This window comes from Primulina tabacum, chromosome 13 (genome assembly GCF_025594145.1).
Source record: "Primulina tabacum isolate GXHZ01 chromosome 13, ASM2559414v2, whole genome shotgun sequence".
In the NCBI taxonomy this organism is placed as follows: Eukaryota; Viridiplantae; Streptophyta; class Magnoliopsida; order Lamiales; family Gesneriaceae; genus Primulina; species Primulina tabacum.
In genome coordinates this window covers 32,926,104-32,946,193 of record NC_134562.1, presented here as the reverse complement: position 1 = coordinate 32,946,193, position 20,090 = coordinate 32,926,104, and the positions used below count along the sequence as shown (strand labels likewise).

General features: G+C 34.4%; 2 protein-coding genes across 7 annotated transcripts; one reads left to right on the top strand and one right to left on the bottom strand.

Annotated features, from left to right (window-relative positions):
- The first annotated feature begins 347 nt into the window (after positions 1–347).
- Positions 348–6,916, top strand: LOC142522822 (uncharacterized). Of its 5 annotated transcripts, XR_012814530.1 has the most exons (18): positions 349–849; positions 1,005–1,067; positions 1,525–1,679; positions 1,823–1,936; positions 2,035–2,100; positions 2,630–2,713; positions 2,788–2,874; positions 3,304–3,395; positions 3,486–3,546; positions 3,846–3,905; positions 4,267–4,327; positions 4,583–4,690; positions 5,048–5,166; positions 5,258–5,329; positions 5,464–5,549; positions 5,886–5,982; positions 6,183–6,373; positions 6,663–6,916. XR_012814530.1 is itself a non-coding variant. In XM_075626367.1 (17 exons), exons 1-17 carry the CDS (start codon positions 735–737, stop codon positions 6,105–6,107), a joined length of 1,449 nt encoding a protein of 482 aa, XP_075482482.1. In that variant the 5' UTR covers positions 348–734; the 3' UTR covers positions 6,108–6,234. The 5 variants fall into 5 exon arrangements, 4 of the variants coding, with proteins under 4 accessions (XP_075482482.1, XP_075482481.1, XP_075482480.1 ...); XM_075626367.1 differs by lacking the exon at positions 6,663–6,916 and having other exon boundaries at positions 348–849; positions 6,099–6,234; XM_075626365.1 differs by lacking the exon at positions 6,663–6,916 and having other exon boundaries at positions 350–849; positions 6,183–6,595.
- Positions 6,917–10,162: 3,246 nt separating this feature from the next.
- Positions 10,163–20,090, bottom strand: LOC142522684 (NAD-dependent protein deacetylase SRT1). 2 transcript variants are annotated; one of them, XM_075626217.1, is made up of 14 exons: positions 19,842–20,090; positions 19,041–19,070; positions 18,871–18,963; positions 17,817–17,936; positions 17,473–17,573; positions 17,239–17,347; positions 14,896–14,975; positions 13,233–13,311; positions 12,997–13,050; positions 12,581–12,677; positions 12,025–12,107; positions 11,542–11,609; positions 11,230–11,335; positions 10,163–10,808 (listed from the first exon to the last, which is right to left on the bottom strand). In XM_075626217.1, the coding sequence occupies exons 1-14, from the start codon at positions 19,938–19,940 to the stop codon at positions 10,503–10,505; spliced, it is 1,425 nt and encodes a 474-aa protein (XP_075482332.1). In that variant the 5' UTR covers positions 19,941–20,090; the 3' UTR covers positions 10,163–10,502. The 2 variants fall into 2 exon arrangements, with proteins under 2 accessions (XP_075482332.1, XP_075482333.1); XM_075626218.1 differs by having other exon boundaries at positions 17,239–17,338.

Genomic DNA, 20,090 nt, shown 5'->3' with positions numbered 1-20,090 from the left:
ATATATTTAATTTAAATTATTTTTGTTAATTAATATCTATAAATTTGTGAAACTCTTGTATTTTTATATAGAACTCCATTATATCTAAGATAAACAAACGCTTGCATATTATATTTTCATATAAATCACGATAATATCTTTCTATCTTCATAGTATATATATTCAATAAAATATTTTTTTCATTTATCAGTTTATCTTCAAAATCTTCAAATCAATATTTTTCCGACAAAGTAATTTAAAAAATTAAGTCTACCAAAGATGAACATTTAACACGAATTCTAGTCATATACAAATATGTTAATGTATGTTTAATATAGTATTGACATATGAGTGGGTTTTTTTTAGTGTATTTGTGTCGGCTATAGTACCGGGATATGTATCGTGTGTGTGTAGACAGAGATTCGGGTATGCCCGTATACTTGTATACACGTCTTATTTGTTATCGAGATAGACTGTGGCACTTGTAATCACTGTAGTCGGATGTCTTCCTTGTTATTGAGAGAGTCAGTAGTACTGTCGGTTGTTCTATGTTCTTGAATCCTCCAATACCCATCGTTGTCTTCTTAATGAAAATTATTTTCATTAAAGAAAAAATGTTGATGTAGATGGCCAAATATTTGAGCTTTTTCATTTTCTGTTGAAACAGAGCTGATTAAAAATGGAAGCGGGGCTACCCCTTTCCCGCTGCTCAATCCCCATTGCGACGCGTTGCTTACTTTCAGTACGAGTCTTGAATGGCCTCTGTATTCGGCGGACTTTCTTGTACTACGGCGGCGGCGGTGAAGCACAACAAAGAAAGGATTTCAAGAGACAAGTTGGATGAAGCTTCTGCCAGTAAAAAAAAGACGGGTATAGAGTTTCTTTTTCACGAGGGAGGCCAACAATCTTGATTTATTTCTTCGGATGGAATTTATGTTTTCGTCTTGTTTCATTTTGTGATGATGAAAATTGGACAATTTTTTTGTTTTTCGTTGGGGTTAAACTTATGCCATGCATTGCTGTAGGTCCTTCTAACCCTGTCTCCAATGTGAAGAAGCTAAATTTGGAAGTGTCGCCTCATAGAGCTGGTATGCTATTTAGTATTTAATTATTACTGTGTGTATAATTGCGTTTCTGGGTAGGACTTCTTTTAATGTTCCTAATGTTAATCGTTCATATATGTGTAGGAAATAACAGTGTATTTGGTTTAACAAACTGAATCACTTTTTTGTTATACTGTAAACTACGTATATTTGTGTGATTACATGTAGTACCCATGTCTGAGGGATCCATTACATAGTTGGGGGGTGTGCTGTCGTGCATTTTTTCTTTATGTAGGAGCTCAAAATTGCAAGAGTGCAGCCAACAGAATTTAGATGAAGCATGTAGTGTTTGTATTACACTTGGTAATCACGAATGGAGATAGGTCATAAAGTTATTTTGGAATATCAGATGTTACAGAAATTTGACATTAAATTAAGATTATTGTTGTTAAATTATAATTGAAAATATTTCATGGTTTACCTTGTTTCCTTGCTTATATAGTGTCTGCTGTGAGGTTGATGCGCATTGAGCTCGGTGGCGCATTTGCTGACCTGTTGAACGAGCAAGGCAAGGGCTCAGGGGATAATGAGATGGGATATGTTGAAAGAACTATTGGTTTCCGTACTCGTGATTTGGAAGACAGAGATCTTCGACTGGTTTGTTATGTACTTAACCTTTTGCATTAAGTGTTCATGTTCAACTTGGAAGGTTGTCCATTTAAATCTTGGCTTCTTATCACATGTTGGATAAAATCATTCGGTGTTTTTACATTGTGTCTATATCTGATGATCACTTTCAGGTAACAGAAATTGTTGGGGGTACCATTCGTTGGAGAAGATATCTGGACTATTTGATTCTTTCGATGTGTCATGACGAGAAAACCTTCAGAAGCGTGGAACCTCTTCTATTGCAGGTATGCGCTGCTGTTTTGTTTTGGATTATGCGATGGCTTATTTTCAACAAAATTATGTAATTAGTTTTAGAGAGTTTCAAACTTCCATATTTTTTTAGATTCTTCGAATTGGATTTTACGAGATTGTGAAGCTTGAAATGCCTCCTTATGCTGTCGTGGATGAGGTTGGTTGTTGCTTCACAAATGGGACTTTTCACTTGTTTTCCATATTTTTATCTACACAATACTATTGGAAATTTCTCCTCTTAAAAATTTGTATGACAATCAAGCTTATATGAGGGCATAAAACATGATAAACATATCTTTAGAATCCTTTAGATATATGACCTTACACAAAGCAAATGCACACACACATTAGGTCAGGATTCATTTTTCCCTTTTTAATCATTTATAAGTTAGAGGGACACGGTGACTTTGTATTTCTACTATCATTAGAGTTTAATCTTTGCAAATGCTGTTATTTTAGATGTCCATATCTTTCGCACTTAAATTGCTCTTTCTCTGGATAATGTTCATCTTAATGAAGAAAAAATCTGATTCGATGTTTTCCCAATTTTTCCCATATGGGTGGATTTTGGAGAATGTTTATCTACTTATGACTAAAGTTTTGTATGGTGTTTCTTGGAACTCGTTTCCTTTCCTTTCCTTTCCTTTCCTTTTCTTGTATATTTATCATTTGCTTTTATATGATAGAATGTAAAGGTTGCAAAATTTGCTCTTAGAACTGGTGCTGGTAATATGGTGAATGCGGTTATGAGGAAGCTGGTTTTGCTCAAGGTTGGGCAGTTACTATTCCCCGGTCAACATTTAGTTCCTTTCACTGCTTATAAACTTGTTTTGGGTGTGTGCAGGAAAGCAACTCTCTCCCTTTACCAAGAGTTGATGGTGATGATAGGCAGCAAGCACGGGCCCTAGCCACAATTCATTCTCATCCTGTTGTATGTTTGTGATTTTCATCTTTTAGTTTCATAGTGCATTAGACAGCACGATCACAAATTAATGCCATTGTTTGTTCTAATAGTGCTCATCTCAGCCTGTAAAGACTACAAATTTCACTTTCTGTGTCTTTGAAAGTCTCAAAAATTCTCAGTCTATATATTTGTAAACTTGAATAAATATTTGTCAGAACCTCTACCCTGCCATTACTTAAGAAATATATTTTGTAACCGTTGTTTTAGTTTCTCTGGTTTTGTTTATGCTGTAAGTTATGTCATTCCGAATGCTGCAACCTGGCTAGGTACATTTGAACATTTTTTATTTCAATCAAGCTGTAGATCTTGAAAGAAATTTAGCTTTATGTGATTTTACTTTTGCTTTAAGGATTCTCTCATACCTTGTGCCAAATTTTCATTGACATTCTTCTCCAGTGGATGGTGAGACGATGGATGAACTATTTTGGGCTTGAAGAGACTATAAAGTTAATGATATGGAATAACAGTAATCCTTGTTTCAGCATCAGGTTTCTTTTTTTAACCTATTGAAACCTTATTTGTTTTCTCAAAAGCTGGAGATTGAATGTTGCTCCCTATCCTTTTAACGAAAAATTCAGAGCAAACACGGGCAAAGGATTCACAAGGGCTGATCTAGTAACAAAACTCGAAGAGTTGAAGGTTGTTGCTCAACTTTGTCATCAACAATGAGTTTTTGACTCTCACTCATGCACCCCCTAGTCAATTTTTTTTACTGAATATTGTTAGTCATGTTTAACTTTAAATGCTAAAAAGCAAGCAAGGTAGACATACTACCATGGAAATTCTTTGCACTCAGGGTCTATGCTAACCAAACCTCTCTTTCATCATAGCTTCCTTATAACCTTTTGATTCCATGAGGTGCAAGTGATTGGAGAGAAGGTGATATGCATTAGCACAGCAACTGATACCTTTTCCCCACTTTTTCGCCTGAACTTTAGGTTCCATATGAAAGCTCTCATCACTTGGATGATTTTGTCCGAATAAGAGCTGGATTGCAGGTGAGATCCTTGCATTATGCATGAGATTTTCCATTTTTTTCGTTTTTGGATCGATGATGCAAATCTAGCTATCTTTTCACAATTTACACCATAATCCTGATATCCTAAGAAACAATTTGTGAGATGGGCTGTCACCCTAATGGTTCTGGAAATTTTTTGTGCCAATTTTGGTTGCAACTGATCAATTTTCTGTTTTGGAAGATTAATAATTCTTAAAGAAAGTAGAAACATATAGACGTATCATTAGGACAAACATTTACAAATATTAATGCCTGCTGTTCTGTTCATCACTTTTTTGACCAGTTTTTTGCTATTGTGTTGCCTTAACCAGTGCTGATTATTTCACATTTACTTCTTGTAGGTTGTCTTACAAGCTGGATTGCTGAAAAAAGGTTTCTGTTCAGTCCAAGATGAGAGTGCGGGTAATCTCCACTATCAAATACTTTGTTATAGATTTAGCTGATACTGAACATAAATGCCTCTTTCTGTTAGAGTTATCCTATGTGCTTTTACTTTATTTTGTTTTGCTAGGAAAGATTTTATTTTGTACGAGTTCTCAATAAAAACCTTTGTTTCTCTAGTAGTTGGGACTATGCCTTATAATTCCTGTGAATTCTGTCATTAAACCTGGAAGATCCCATTATTCCTCTGTGCACCAATGAGAACTCTTGGTGCAGGCTTAGTGGTTGCTGTTGTGGATCCACAGCCTGGGGAGAATATTATTGACTGTTGTGCTGCTCCTGGAGGAAAGACACTTTTCATGGCTTCACATCTGAAAGGACAAGGTAGATCCTTGAGGAATAAAACTTAGCGGTTTGTCAATTAAATGATAGATAATGATTTGTCAAGTTCCTGTGTTTAAATATTCATCCCTTGAGAAAATCCTGAAATCTTGTCTTTCTTCGTTTGATACTTCTCTTTTACAATATGGTAAATGATACTTTCCTGCTGTACTTTTTTCATCTTCAAAACTTAAACTTGCCTCACTTAAAAATTTCTGGTATAATGTAAAAACGAAGTGCGTTCGGGAAATGCAAACTAAAAATTACCACGCCATATAGCAAGGCATCAGTGTGTGGTAAAGACCATTTGTTTTAGTAATGGAGCTATGATAATATTGAAAGGATTTGCTTTATTGTCAGGTAACATATGTGCTATTGACATAAACGAAGGCAGATTGAGAATCCTCAAAGAGACAGCCAAATTGCATGAAGTTATTAATGTTGTCACTACTATTCATGCTGATCTGCGGGAATTTTCTGTAAGGATTTATCTTACTACTTTTATCGGTATCATTTTGAAGCTAAGAAAAATAAATAATAATTAAGTTTCATTTCTGTCAATTTGTTCAGGACAGTAATAGCTTGAAATTTGATAAAGTTTTGCTGGATGCTCCTTGTTCTGGATTGGGTGTTCTCTGCAAGGTGCTACTTTCTTTAAATTTTTATATTTTGTCGTTCCACTTTCTTTAAATCTTCATATTTTTACTTTGGTCTTGTATACCTGGATTTTTTTTGTGATCGAGAAATTTCAATATTTTATTTCTTGATTCTTGCAGAGAGCAGATTTGCGTTGGAATAGGAGATTAGAAGACATGGAACAACTTAAAACTTTGCAGGATGAGCTTCTTGATTCAGCCTCCACGTAAGTTACAACTGTTTTGTTCACTTATATAGCTTGCTAGTTGTTGCTATCGGACCTGCAAGAATATAAACAACAGGAATTTGCTCGACTCCATTGTATATGATGACTGTGAAATGTCGTAAATGTTGCGATAGAAGAATTCGCAGTAGCATTTGCTTACACATCATAGCATAACTATTCTTATCTCGTCATTTGAGGTGGAGCTTTGAGTATCTTCGTTGTGAAGATTTATTTTCATCAAGAAAGTAGGATTTTGAACTTCAGCTTGGATGGTATTATTGAAGCAATTTAGTCAGTCTTATATTGCCCGTTTCATTTTTTTTCTGCATCTTGCAGCTTGGTGAAGCCTGCTGGAGTACTGGTATACAGCACCTGTTCAATTGATCCAAAGGAGAATGAAGAAAGAGTGGCTGCTTTTCTTCTCAAACATCCGGTAACCATTCCCCTTTATGCATCAAGTAGTTTAACAGTTTAGTTTCTTTCACAATTTAGAGAGATGCGGGTTATTAATGTTATACTGTGATATGAGATCCATGATATAATTTGCAGGTGCTTTAATCAATCATAATGTGCCTTTTGAATGTTCTCATCTCCTTTCTACACCGTGACAGAAAATAGTGCATTCATTCGCAGGAGTTCTATGTAGATCCAGTGCACAAATACGTACCTTCAAGTTTTGTTACAGAAGATGGATTCTATAGGTCCAATCCTGTCAAACACTCACTTGATGGAGCCTTTGCAGCTCGTCTTCTGCGATCTACATGAGTTATTGGTCAGTGGTCATGGATTCATTATGTGGGTTCCTTGGATCCTAAGATGAAATGGTTGTAATTTTGCTTGCACCTGCTTTTTTTGTGAGAGCAGCATACTGCATATAACTGCGCGAGCTATTAGGGGAAAATGGTAGACAGGGGAGGATAGAGAGGGACGTGATCTCACGTAAAAAGAATTTGAAAATTTATGTATAATTTTTTTTAGACTTCCTCCTTCCATCACCTATAGACATGAAATTGAGCTCCCCCCCCTACCTCAATTTTCTGGATTTACTCCAGGCTATACTCTCTGAAATTCTTTGATGGCCAAGATGTTATTACACAATCTTCAGACCTCAAGTTTCCCATGTATTTGCCTACTGAAGTTCATGGAATGGACACAAAAGTATTTAATCACTACACGAGCAGAAGGCGTCTCCTGTACCCCCGGAGTAAGAGCCCGCTACATGAAAGAGCTGCTCGTATGAACTTTGAACGACTGATGATGGAAGACAGGGATCAGTACCTGGCGATTTAATTATCATTCACTTATTTGCTTCTCGAACATACGAGAGTATTAATATGATGATGAAGATATATACTCATACAGATTTTTAGCATATACTAGCAAGAAGCACGTGCGATGCACGTAAATATTAATTATTTAATAAAAATTAAAATTAGATTTTTTTAAAAAATAATTTGAATCATTTTTTTATTTATCTGGGTTTAGTCTTTTGTCATATTAGACGAATAAATTAATTAAGAACTATATAGGAGTTACATTTTATTCTTGAAGTGATATAAATTACTACAATCAATGAATATTATAGTGATAATTCATTAGCATTTATTAAACTATTAATTATATATTATGTGGAATAATTATGCTACTAATTAATTATATATTAGGTGGAATAAATAAAAAAATTTGATATTTCATTTTTACACTTACAAAAATTAGAAATTTACATATTTATCTTTATTGAATTTTTGGATTTGTATTGACGAGGATTTCATTTTTATCTTTTGACAATTGGAAAACATGACCAATGATCTACATTTTTGTAGGTATATAAATAAAAAAAATATTTTTAGTATCAAACATATATTCATTTTTAATGCATAGATTTCCCATAAATTGTGTAGAAAATTTTCATGCAATTAATCTAACAACATACTATTTAAGGGGATAGTAAAAAATTTACAAAAAAAAATTTTGTTATTCTTTTTACACTTTTATAAGTATAATAGTTAAATATATATTCTTTTAATATTTTTAATGAATTTTTTTTAAAATTAAAAAATCTTTTCTTTTAATATTTTTCTAAGAATTATGTATCAAGAAAATGTTATTTTTCTAATGTATTTTTATTATCAAAAATCTATTCAATTTTTATGTAACATTATTTTCAAAATTTCTTACGTTGCAATTTTCTATTAAAAAATAAAAACACTATTATGATCCTCATGTATTTAATGAATGTGTATAAAATTTTCATGCAATTAGACTAACAACACACAATTTATGAGAATAGTAGAAAATTTACGACGAAAAACTTTGTTATTCTTTGCAATTAATCTTACAACACACAATTTATGGGAGTAATAAAAAATTTACAATGAAAAACTTTGTTATTTTTTTTACACTTTTATAAGTATAATAATTAAATATATATTCTTTTAATATTTTAAATGAAAAATATGTTTTTTTTAATTAAAAAATCTATTCTTTTAAATATTTTTCTAAGAATTATGTACGAAGAAATATTATTTTTCTAATGTATTTTTTATTATCGAATATCTATTCAATTTTTATGTAATATTATTTTCAAAATTTCTTATTTTACAATTTTCTATTAAAAAGATTAAAAATATTATGATCCTCGTGTGTTTGATGAGTTCAAAAAAATAAATGCATCAATTAAATAAATAATCAATACATTACAAATTCAATATCTCAAATTTGTCCCTAAATTTTATATGTTTTTTCACCAATGCCCATGCAATTAATACAAACAATGTATATTTAAATAAATAATCAATACATTACAAATTCAATACCCAAATTTGTCCCTAAATTTTATATATTTTTTTCACCAATGCCCATGTAATTAATACAAACAATGTATAGTTTTTGGGCAATATAGTACAATCACAATGCAAAAACTTTGCCCCTCATCCATAATTTTATAGGTATATAGATTGTTGAATGAAAATATCCCATGATCTTGTTTTTTAAAACAAAGAAAAAACTATAATAATACTTTTCACCTTAAACCAAGTAAAAGGTTTTGATTCTTAGAAATATATTATGTTATTTTTAGGGTGCATTTGAATACAAATTTTTTTAAGCAAATGTATTTTTCTAAAAAAAAAAAGAAATAACTTTCGGCAGAAACTGTTGTTTCTTGCTGATGCAGGTTTTATGGGGAAAATATTTTGGAAATATAAATATATTGTGAGAACCTGAATTTTCAGCAGCAGCTAGTATTTTTCAACAGCTACCAATATTTATTAGCAAAGAAAAATTCCAGCATAAGCTAACAATTTCAGCATCAGTTAATATTTCAGAAGCTGGTATTTTTCCAGCAGATTAGAATCTAGCAGCAGACAATAGATAATATCCAGCAGCAGAAGAACGAGATTCCAGCAAACAGTTATTAATTCAGCTCATGACTTGTAACTGAAGCATTTAACATGGAATAAAGGCTGTTAATGGCAGAGTATGGCCATTAATTGAGAGGCTAACCGTCAGAATTTTTCCTATAAATAAAACCCTCAAACCTCTGAATTGGTGTTACACAAATCTTGAGATTATCACTTGAATTTTCGAGCTAAGAGAGTGCTTATTTTCGAGCAGTAGAAACCAGTAGCAAGAACAAACAGATTCCAGACTTCAACCGAAACTTTATAGCAAATTACTGTAAGTGGGCTATGTATAAATATCTTGAAACCAGTTTGATAATTCTTGTTTTAAGTATTTCTGATCTCTGATTTTTGAAGCACTGAAACTTAGTGAACTAATGGTAGGAATATATATTCTGAACATTACTGATTATTGATTACTGATTACTGGCCTCAGCCCTTAGAGGAAGAACATATAGGGGACTGATATCAGTTTAGCCATGAAATTCACGACCGTTCTCAGTGCTCACTTGATAAATTTCTAATTACTGATTTCTGAATACTGATTTCTGTTCTGAAAATAAGAATTTATGTATATCATTCGTATTACTGTTTCTGTTTAAAAATGGTTTTGAAAACTGGGAATTATTCCCGCCCCCGCTTACTGAGTGACAACCATATCACCCACCCACCCACCAAATTCATCTCAGATAAGAACGAGGAAGAATTATTAGAAGAGTAAGAGCAGACTCAATTCTGGGGCTAGTGAAGAAGGCTGTTCTAAATTATGTTGTATGTTAATATGATGTTATGTTTGGTTTTACATTTTCGCTGTAAAACATTTCTTCTTTGAGTTATATCAGACAATGAATATTATGAATAAAAGATTGATTTCTGAATTTTATACTTCTGAGGCTTGTTGTTTTCGAATGTAAATTTGAGAGCAACGCCGGTGTCAACCAAACCCCGTCCCGGGACGTGACATATATACTTATATGTGTGTGTGTGTGGTGGGTTTTGAGGTGCTCTTTCAATCTCAATATGTTAATGTGCCTATAAAAATCTATTCACAATTCTATTCAAACACATAATTACTTTTGTTCTAAAAAAATACTATTTGATGAATAACTATTTTTAAATCAATTATTTCTTATACACGAGCTCACGATATGATACAATTAACTTAAACAAACCGAACAAAGTTTACTTTCAAGTTCAAAATATACTGCAAAATATGGGGAATTATAAATAATCTCACTTTACTAGCGGACGAAATTCTTTGCCTCGGTAGGTACCCCAACGTGGGCTACTATTTGATAGAAATACAACTTACATACAAATTTAACGTTGGACATTTGCATTTCCAAATGTCTCACAAGTTACAAAAGCTGATTATCCAGTAACCTATCAGGACTGAGAGCCATCTGCCAAAAATACCCTCGGAACCCATTACTTGAACTTCATATCTAGTAGAAAAACTAGTAAGAAGATAAAGACATAAAAGAAATACCCCAATTCTACCAAACCATACTGCAGATATATACAAAGCAAAACCAATGTTCAATTCACCTTGCTATCTATGCCTATGATGATGCTTTCGCGCCTTTGTACGTTTCCATGATATCCCACAGTCGAATTTGTATCCATCTCTCCTTTTAAGGGAGCCATTTGTAATAGAAGATGATTCTGTAGCCTCTGAAGAACTTCCATACTCAGTTATGTTTGTGACGATTGCATGGACAATAATGTTACTTTTGGGGACTAAAACGATTTGTCTCTCGACCACCGTTGTCTGCCCACAACATTGATCTTCGATGGCTTTGTGTTTTAGGTTATGGATGATGGAATCCTTGTCTTCGTTTAACAATTCTGTTGGGATCTGAAGAAAATATTTGATGTGTATAAGCACAGCAGAGATTGAACGTAATAGAGTGACCACAAAGTTTAGCTACAATATTAGCAAAATATGCTAATTACACTGGATCAATCTACAAACCAGTAAGGGATGATCCCTCGAGTATTTTCAAAAATGAATTTTTTTCTAAAAATAATACCCTCCACCCAACAACCAGCTTCCATGGAGCCTCTCCCCAACACCCCCCCCCCCCCCCCCCCCCCAACCACCACCACCACCACCATAGGAGTTCCAGCTGTCCAGGGTTCGGAATACAAAAGCAACAAAAACAGAAAACCACAGCCGAAAGCTCCACGAGTTATCAGTCACTCGTTTTAGTGCAGAAAGGTAATAATCAAAAGAAAAGAATAAATAGTTACAAGATCAATGAAAAAAGCATTCTCACCTCAAAGTCAACCGGGATCTTGAGTTCCACATATGAACACTTGCAACCAGAGCTTAAGTTCAGGTTCAAAATAATATCAAAAGGTTTTGTGGCCTTCACAGTTCTCCTGATAAATCCGGTAGGACATAAAGAAATCTGAATTTAATATCACTATAAAAAAACATAGAAGTTAACTGGCTCCTCCTGGTATCACTAGCATAAATTCCATATATTAGATGCCATAGAAACAGTGATACCACGAGATTATTTGGTTCAATACAATCTAAAACCATGCTAATTACAGAACACGGCACATGTAAACAAAGGAGGTACCTTTTAAGCTGAAGAGGTTTTTCATGTAGAATTGCTGCCTTCATATTTAAACTTTCCGAAAAGGAGACCTGCAATTCAGGCACCACAGTTAATGACAGCCCTAAGGATAACCAGAAAATTACAGAACCTAATACCAATTAAATACTACTAGATCAAAACCCCTATTAGGGGAACATAAAATCCAGTGAAATCCAAAATAGACGAGAGGGGGCTTAAATTCTAGATTTAGAAAGTACATCAGCAAAAACACTCTAAATGACTGAATGGAATCATTAAACATGAAGGTGTGAACCAGCAAAAACATTTTGCTCATTTTTAAAAAATGATATGACATGGATTGTTTCTCTCTTATCAACATTTTGCTCATTTTAAAACAATGATATGACATGGATTTTTTCTTTCTTATTAGGTCGCAAATCAAGGTATTTCACGCTGTGCAAAACATTTATGGACTTGGGGAAACATAACATAGAACCCGCTCACCTCAACAGATTTGACAAAAGGTATTGGAGCTTGTGTCCCATGCACACTTGCTATTCTGAGGGTCCAGTTCCAATATTTTTTATCTAAAATATAAAGCGTGCTATCAAAAAACAACCAAGCATAAAATATGTGCGAAACCATCAGTCAGCTATGAGTTAAAATTTTTAATTTCCAATAAAAGCATCATAGAGAAATAAAGAATCAGATGAAGATACTTTTACACGGGCTCTTATGGTAGATGCTGGGGTAAAGTGGTTGACATTGTTCTGTATTATCCACAGATAAAAAGCATATGAAAATGCATACTGTAGATTTCTTTAAACTCCAGATACCCCACGAAATGAAAGTGCATTTATTCTTTACATCAGTCATCTCAAGGAAAAACTTTTTTGACTAAAGAAAACTAGGATACCATGTAAACAGGCCCAGGTGCAATGGGATCAACTTGTAATGCATGTTAAAGCTATATAAAACAAACTTGAATGTACTCTTAACGAATTTAGAGCAGAGACATATAAGGAGAAAGAGAATCGGCATAATTTAAGAGAATAATTACCTAAACTTAAGGCCTGAGTCAAAATGATCTGTAAAAGATCAATCCTAACAAATGGTGGGATACACATATCGAGAATGTTCATAACCCCTGTAATCACCTGTTTAAGGAGATTTTAGCCACCAGTTCCAACGATTGACGTAAAAGAATTGATACATATTTGTATGAAAAAGTGATGCGATGAGCATGGAGAGAGAAATTACAAGGCGATTTAAGGAAAGGAAATGTTGCAGGACATAATTACTTTAAACTTAGAATTTCCATTGAGTTATCTAAGTGCTGTAACTCTTTTATATTCATTTATTCTCCACATACACCACTTTTACCAATAACAATTAGTTTAATTGAAAGGTATACAAAGTGTTCTCTTAAAGGATTAACTCGAACAAGAAAATAAAATTGGCAGGACAACAATTCACCTTGTCTACATATCCATGGATCACCAAATTTGCTTTCTTATCTTTCGGGGTTTTCTGTAAATTCAAAAAATGCAGAGACTTTTATCCAAGATGAAATGAATCTCATCTTATGCGCAAGATAACATGTACAAGTCTTAAAACACATTAATTGTTCTTTCATGATATGGAACTTCAAAATCAGTACGACGAAGCTTGATAACAAGCTATGTCATAGATGGCTGTAGAAAGCAGTTTACCTGAAGATTAACGATTGCAATCTTTCCCCCGCCCTTGAGACACTTTAAGGGCAGATTACATGCCGGAGTAATCTGCAAACTGTAGAAAACAACATAGCTCACAAAAGGCATAACTGGATACAGACCATACAACTTCCATATAATAATAATAAAAAAATTTGTTGTACAGAAAAAACAGGAAAAGAACTCGATGGAAGACTGCAGACACTATCATATAGTAGTCAAAATCCAATATCAGTAAATGGTTTGCAGACCGAAGGATAGGGGTGGGCTTGGATTGGGGAATATTGGTTTGAGAAACAAAGCGTTGCTAGGGAAATGGTGGTGGCGAGGATTTGAGGAAAAGGGGCAGTTGTGGAAGAACGTTATTAAAAGCATTTATGGTCTTCAAGAGAATGGATGAGATTTGGGATTGGCCAGGAACACGACTTCTCGTAGCCCTTGGAAATTTATTTCTCGTTCTTTCCCGGCAATTCAACTGTTGAGTGGGTTGGTTTTGAGAGGGGGTAATTTCATTAGGTTTTGGGAGGATGTTTGGGTGGGAGAGGGACCTTGTTTCAAAAATCGTTTTCCTTCTTTGTTTTCGATTTGCACCGTCATTAATAAACCAATCTGTAATTTTTTTGAGGTTTTCGAGTCGGGTGACAGTCGCAATTATCGCTGGGACGTGCGCTTTAGGAGACACCTTAATGACAGAGAGTTGGGGGAGTTTGGAAATTTAATGGGTGTCCTTCATTCGGTTACTATCGAGTTGGGTTCGGAGGATAGGAGGGTGTGGTTGGGTGATTCTTCGGGTCTGTTCTCAGTCAGTTCTTTTTACGAGTCATTCTTTCCTTTCCATATTTTTCCTGTTTTTCACTCATATCATCACATTTGGAAAGTTCCTATCCCACAAAAGATTCAAATTTTCTCGTGGATTGTCGCTCTGGGCAAGTTACAGACCTCTGATTCAGTGCAAAGAAGATGGCCATCATGTGCTTTACGGCCACAGTGGTGCAGCTTATGTCACAACCACGAAGAGGATCAAGATCATTTACTGGTGCATTGTTTTTTCTCAAGAAGCATTTGGATTAAGGTCCTGCAAGAGCTGAGATTATTTTGGATTTTTCCGATGAGGGCCAAAGACATGTTTATCATAGATCCGGGATTTCGAAAAGGGGCTATCGTCAATACTTTCTGGTATACGGTCGTCCATTACATTTTTTGGAGTATATGGCTCGAGAGAAACAACAGAATTTTCAATGACTCGTCAAACTCGGAGGACAAAGTGTGGGAATTGCTGAAATTCAGGGTGGCACAGTCAATAGAAATTTCAAAGAACTGAGTCATTTAACTATTTCAGATGTGGTTAGGGATTGGAATTTTGTAACGTTTTAATTCGTTAGCCGTACTATCTTTATTTTGGCGGAAAACTCTTTCGCTTGCTTTGTAATGGACTATTCTAATTCAATATAATCTAAGTTTCCTATCAAAAAAAAATATCAGTAAAAATTATCGAGTGTTTGAACCGTTGAAGAATAAATATTCCCTTTAGTATATAATTAGAAAACACACTAAATACTTTAAGAGATGTCAACAATATCTTTTAAGATATTGGAAAGAGCATCATTCTGAAATGAACGAGAATACAGACACATTAACACTCAGGCTTCAGCAAATATACCTCGTTCCCAAACATAATACAACATCAGCAATTTTGCAATGCTTCTCTGCAGGATTCATCTCCTTCGGTGGCAAAGCATCCTGCAATGTAAAATATAAATAATTAGGCAATGACTATATCTCGTCTTTGGATAATGCCAACACATAACTGCAGCTAGAGCTCCCCTTTGAACTATTAAATCTGGATCCTGTATTGGTTGTGTCATTCATATCACAATTGTGTGCCTTAAAAAGTACTTCAGCACAATGTTAAAACAAGGGTTTTTGGATCTTTAATTCTGACAATAAGCTTACAAATCTAAAAACGTTTTGTAGAGTATGGAACTGGGTAAAATTTCAATGAACGTAGCTTTGAACTCCAAAAATAAGATATCAAGTAGGGATGACAATGGGTCCGGGTCTAACGGGTACCTATCTGTTTGGGGCGGGTACGAGTATGAAAAAAAAACAGGTATCGGGTCGGGTATGTGTATTAAATTTTGGGTCCTTGCTGGTAACGGGTCTTATAGGACCCAACCATAACCGTGTTTGACCCGATAGGATTTTAAGCAATACATCTGTATGTTTTTATATTTGTAAAGTTCGGAATGATGCAAATGGTAAATTTACTTTTAATTCTAGCTTTATAATAAATTAATAATAGCAAGCTATATATTTAACAAATTTTGTATCATTTTTTTTGTTTATTTGTAAAGAGTAAAAATTATCAACATTATTACCTACAATGTTTGACGATTAGAAAAAACGTCAAGAAGAATGTGATGACTAATTAATTTGATCGAGTTGATTTTGTAACAAGATTCTTAACTTGGACTACTTTGTTTATTTTTTGTTATCATTATGTTAATTAAAAATTAGAGATATCAAATATAGTGTAAATATAAGTGTATGAACGGTCTAACCCGTTAGACTTCGGGTATAGGTCGGGTCAAATATGCGTTTAAGTTTTAACAGGTCGAGCGAGTATGGGTCCTTCATATTTTTTAATGGGTTGGGTCTCGGGTCCTAGTAGACCCACCCCATAGCCGACCCATTATCATCCCTAATGTTGAGGGCTCATAACCTCTCTCAGAAAAGCAAGGAAACTCTTACGTTTACTATAAAACATTTACATGTTCCTTTCCTTTAAGTTAACTAATTTTAGATCTCTGTTAACCTTACTAATTGACCAAACCAATTTCAAGCTCTAAAAGCTTATCTTTTCCAAACAAAACTAGAGTGTTCAGACAATATCTACCATCTTCTATGATTAAAGAACATATTACAACTCTCCAAGAATTTGTAGGATGTTTCCATGATAATTTTAGAACTTCTTAAAACAAATTCTTCTTGACTCCTAGAAAGAACCAACAAGACTCATTTTCATGATATCACTAATCAACTACCCATATATGGGTGATGCATAAATTCATAATGAGCGATCAAGAGTGAAAACATTCTTATTGCTTTGAAAATAACTATGAGTTAGTGCATCATGTGAAGCACCCTCTTGAATATGTGTATCATGCACCCAACTTAAATGCAGGTGCTGACACTTGCAATAGGCGTAGAGCATTTCAACATTACACTATAGGGTGTCATAACTAGCTCAAATTGTAAACAATGTCCCACCACCCAAATAAGGCTGAATTTAAAATATTTGACTTGAACCTGAGAGTATCAAGTTTAAAGAAGAATTCTGAACATTTCTTATGTTCTTTCTTTTACACATGTTCCATGATTTAAATTTTTTGCTAAAAACAAAACTCTCAAGATTTCCTCTTATGAGACTCAATTGAACGAAACATCTTTTGAATAATCAGAAATAACATGTTTATACTTTATGCTCACGAAGACCTTTGCATTAGGGGTGTAAAACCGAGCCGGTTTGCTAGCTTTTCTAGCTGGCTCAAAAAATATTTGATTTGTATTCGAGCTTCTCAAATTCGAGCTGAACTCGAACTATGTTCTAACTTTTTTCGAGCCAAACTCGAGCCTAAATTATTTTGTTTAATATTTAATGAGCCGGCCGCAAACTTTAATATTTTATTAATATAAAATGATTATATATAAAATAAATAAATTTTGAGACTTTTGAGTATTTATTTTCGAGCAATAATTCGAATAGTTCGCGAACATGCTCAAATCTTTCGGCCGAGCTCAAACTCGAACTCGAGCATTAAATTCGAACCGAATTGGAGTAAGTTTTTTAAAATTTTCGAGTTTCAAATATAACTCGAACTCGAATAGAACTAATTTGAGCCGAATTTGAGCCTTAAATTTTAGTCATATTTGGCTCGATTTGGTTCGTTTACGGCCCGGCCATACTTTTAATTAAAGAACTTTCCCAACCAAAAACCAGTACCTCCCAATCAAGAACAGTGTCCCTCAATTTTGAGCCACAGCTTGCCTTGGAACAACGGCGTCCAGTTTCTTTCAATCCAATTGTCTCAATTTCGAAGTCCCTAAAATATCTTCACGGGAAATAGTTATTAAGCATAAGCAATGACCAAACTTCAGAGATAACATTCTAAGTATACCAAAAGGACAATATCTATAAAGTGACACAATATCAGATATAATGAAAATTAAGGCTTACTCAGCTCCACATGACGAGCAAAGTTCCATAAATGAATTTCCATGTAATTCAGCGAGCTTTCCCCGTGATATTCCAGAACGAAGATGAAGGCCATCAACGTTCTAGCATATTCAAACAAGGGAACAAACAAAGACTGAGTCAAAAACGATAAAATGATGGGTATCAAGGCATAAAATGGGCACGTTAAGTTATAAAATACTCTGCAGAAAATTGAATTGTGGAAAATTTCAAAAGCAGATCACCCTTGAATATAAAATCGCAATTATTTAAGAGTCACTGAAAGAGGGCTGCATATTAATAATGTGGTATGCAGCATTGCTCTTTTGTGAAGAAGGATGCACCACCTGACTGATAAGGAACTTCAGAATACCAGCCTTCTCTAGTTCAACCAATGCCATATGAGTTATGCTTGGGGTTGCACGATGGAAAGGTAGAGAAGCTTCCGGTAAGGCTTTGCCTTGGCGCTGTAAACCAGTGGAAGTCAATCAGAAAAAGCTGCAGTCATGTTTTAATCGAATTTAAAGACAATTTACATAAAACAATGTTAATCTTTGTACATTCTATAAGATGTCCAGATAAAATGAAAATAGAAATAAGCTAGGGTGCTGTCCACATACTCAAGTGTGGAGTATGGTTATGTGCTCCTATGAGAGGTTGTCAAATATCATCCTATATTAAACTGGTTGAGTAAATGGTCAATGGATTGGTTAAATTTTTTCCATCTGAAGAATTTTAACAAGCACTGAATTCAAAATATATTTTTAAGTAAATTATTTTCCGGGTAAGGTGATCGCTGATTCATTCTGGAAATTTCCCTTTCTCACACTCATGTTAATAGCAAATCTACTATTTCCAAGTGTAAAGATTCTGAACCTGTGTCATGTACCATTCCACGATAATGAAAGACAAAAAAGACATATAAGATATTGAGATGCTTTGGATGCTAACTAAAAGTCTCTGTTGAGGAAAGACGAGAGAGAGAGAGAGAGAAGGTCTGGCATCCATCAGTATGCCTCTAAATCTTTCGATCCAGAAAAAAATTATTTGAGCTAATCATCTTATGAAAAATTATACTCATACTACACAAGTCAAAGGGAAAAAGAGACATGTGAAAGAGTGCCATTTCATTCGTGATCTATCCATGAACCAGTGAACCTAACCGGAGACCGGAGGTCCGGAACCAACTGATTTGTAGAATCATTGGATTAATTGTTTTTCGGCATGAATTACACTTAAATTTGGATTTGGCCATATTTGATACTATTTCCTTGTGTTGGAAGTTTCAAACAACAGATTTAGAAATATACGATAGGATTAATAAAAAGGCTCTGCACTCGTTAAATCATCGCACAACGATTTTTTAACATGACAAAATGCTTCCATGTTTACAAACATTACCTGAAGAGTCCATATGCCCTTGGGGCCACGAAAGTCAGGTATGCCACATGAGGTAGATATCCCTGCTCCTGTAAATACAACTAAGTGCTTGCTCTGCACGAATATAGGAGGATCGAGATTTTAATCCCAAGAACCAAAGTGGACAACAAACGAAAACTGTACAGACAAACCTTTTGTATCATCACGGCAAGCCGTTCAATCTGCAAATGGGAACATAAACTTCAGCATTTTACGAACTCAAAACAGGGAACAAAACATCATCGTCATGTTATTCAAGAAATGCAAGGCTCTTATACGTAAAACCTCTATCAAGTTTGAATATACTGAGTATTTCCAAAAAGGAAAGGAAAAAAAAAGTTTTGGATACATGAGCAATAGTTTAAAAAACATCTTTATCGAGCAGAGCTTGTATATATTTTTAAAAATAGTTATATATTTATGTACACACTTCTTGCTTCGTCTTTTTTAGGGTACTAGCTTGTTTAAAATTAAAGAATCCAAATCAAACACCAAATTATTTTTTTAATAAAATGCTGTTTCTTTACAGAGTCAACATTTCATCCAATTTATAATCCATGCAGTTCATCAACTGCATTTGATCTTTAGCTCCCTAAGTACACAAGAAAGAAATAAGATCTCTGAAACAAACTTCCAGGCCCACCGTCGGTTCGTATATGAAATTTTAGCACGAGTATTATCTATGAAACCAAAGACCCAGAAATCAGATCTCACCCATGAACAGGACACAACAGTTTCAGAGCATCAGATTAAGCATATGACGGAAAGAAATTAGCCCGCACACAGGGGAAGAAGATCTAGACGACTAATTAAAGCAATGCTAATGCTAACGCTAAAAAGATGGATCGTAAGAGCCACAACCGACAACAGTGCCAATTATAGTCAAGAAAAATTAAAAACCAGCACTCCCGAAAAACAAAATGATACAAGGAAAGAGAGGAAATAACTCGTACTTTCTCTTGCAAGACATGCGGTGGGTCAAAGAACTCGTCCATTCCGACGTTGCCCACATCTTCTATGTAAGAAAGCTTCTCGGCATACCCCAGAGACATGGCTACTTCACTCGGTTTCCCCTTTCCTTTTCGTTTTTATTCTCTTTCTTGATTTCGGAAAGCAGCGATCAAAAATGTCTGAAGACCACCAGGCTCAATTGCGGTGGCCGTGTGCTACGGCAGCACTCTTTTGGTACCAGGTAAACAACA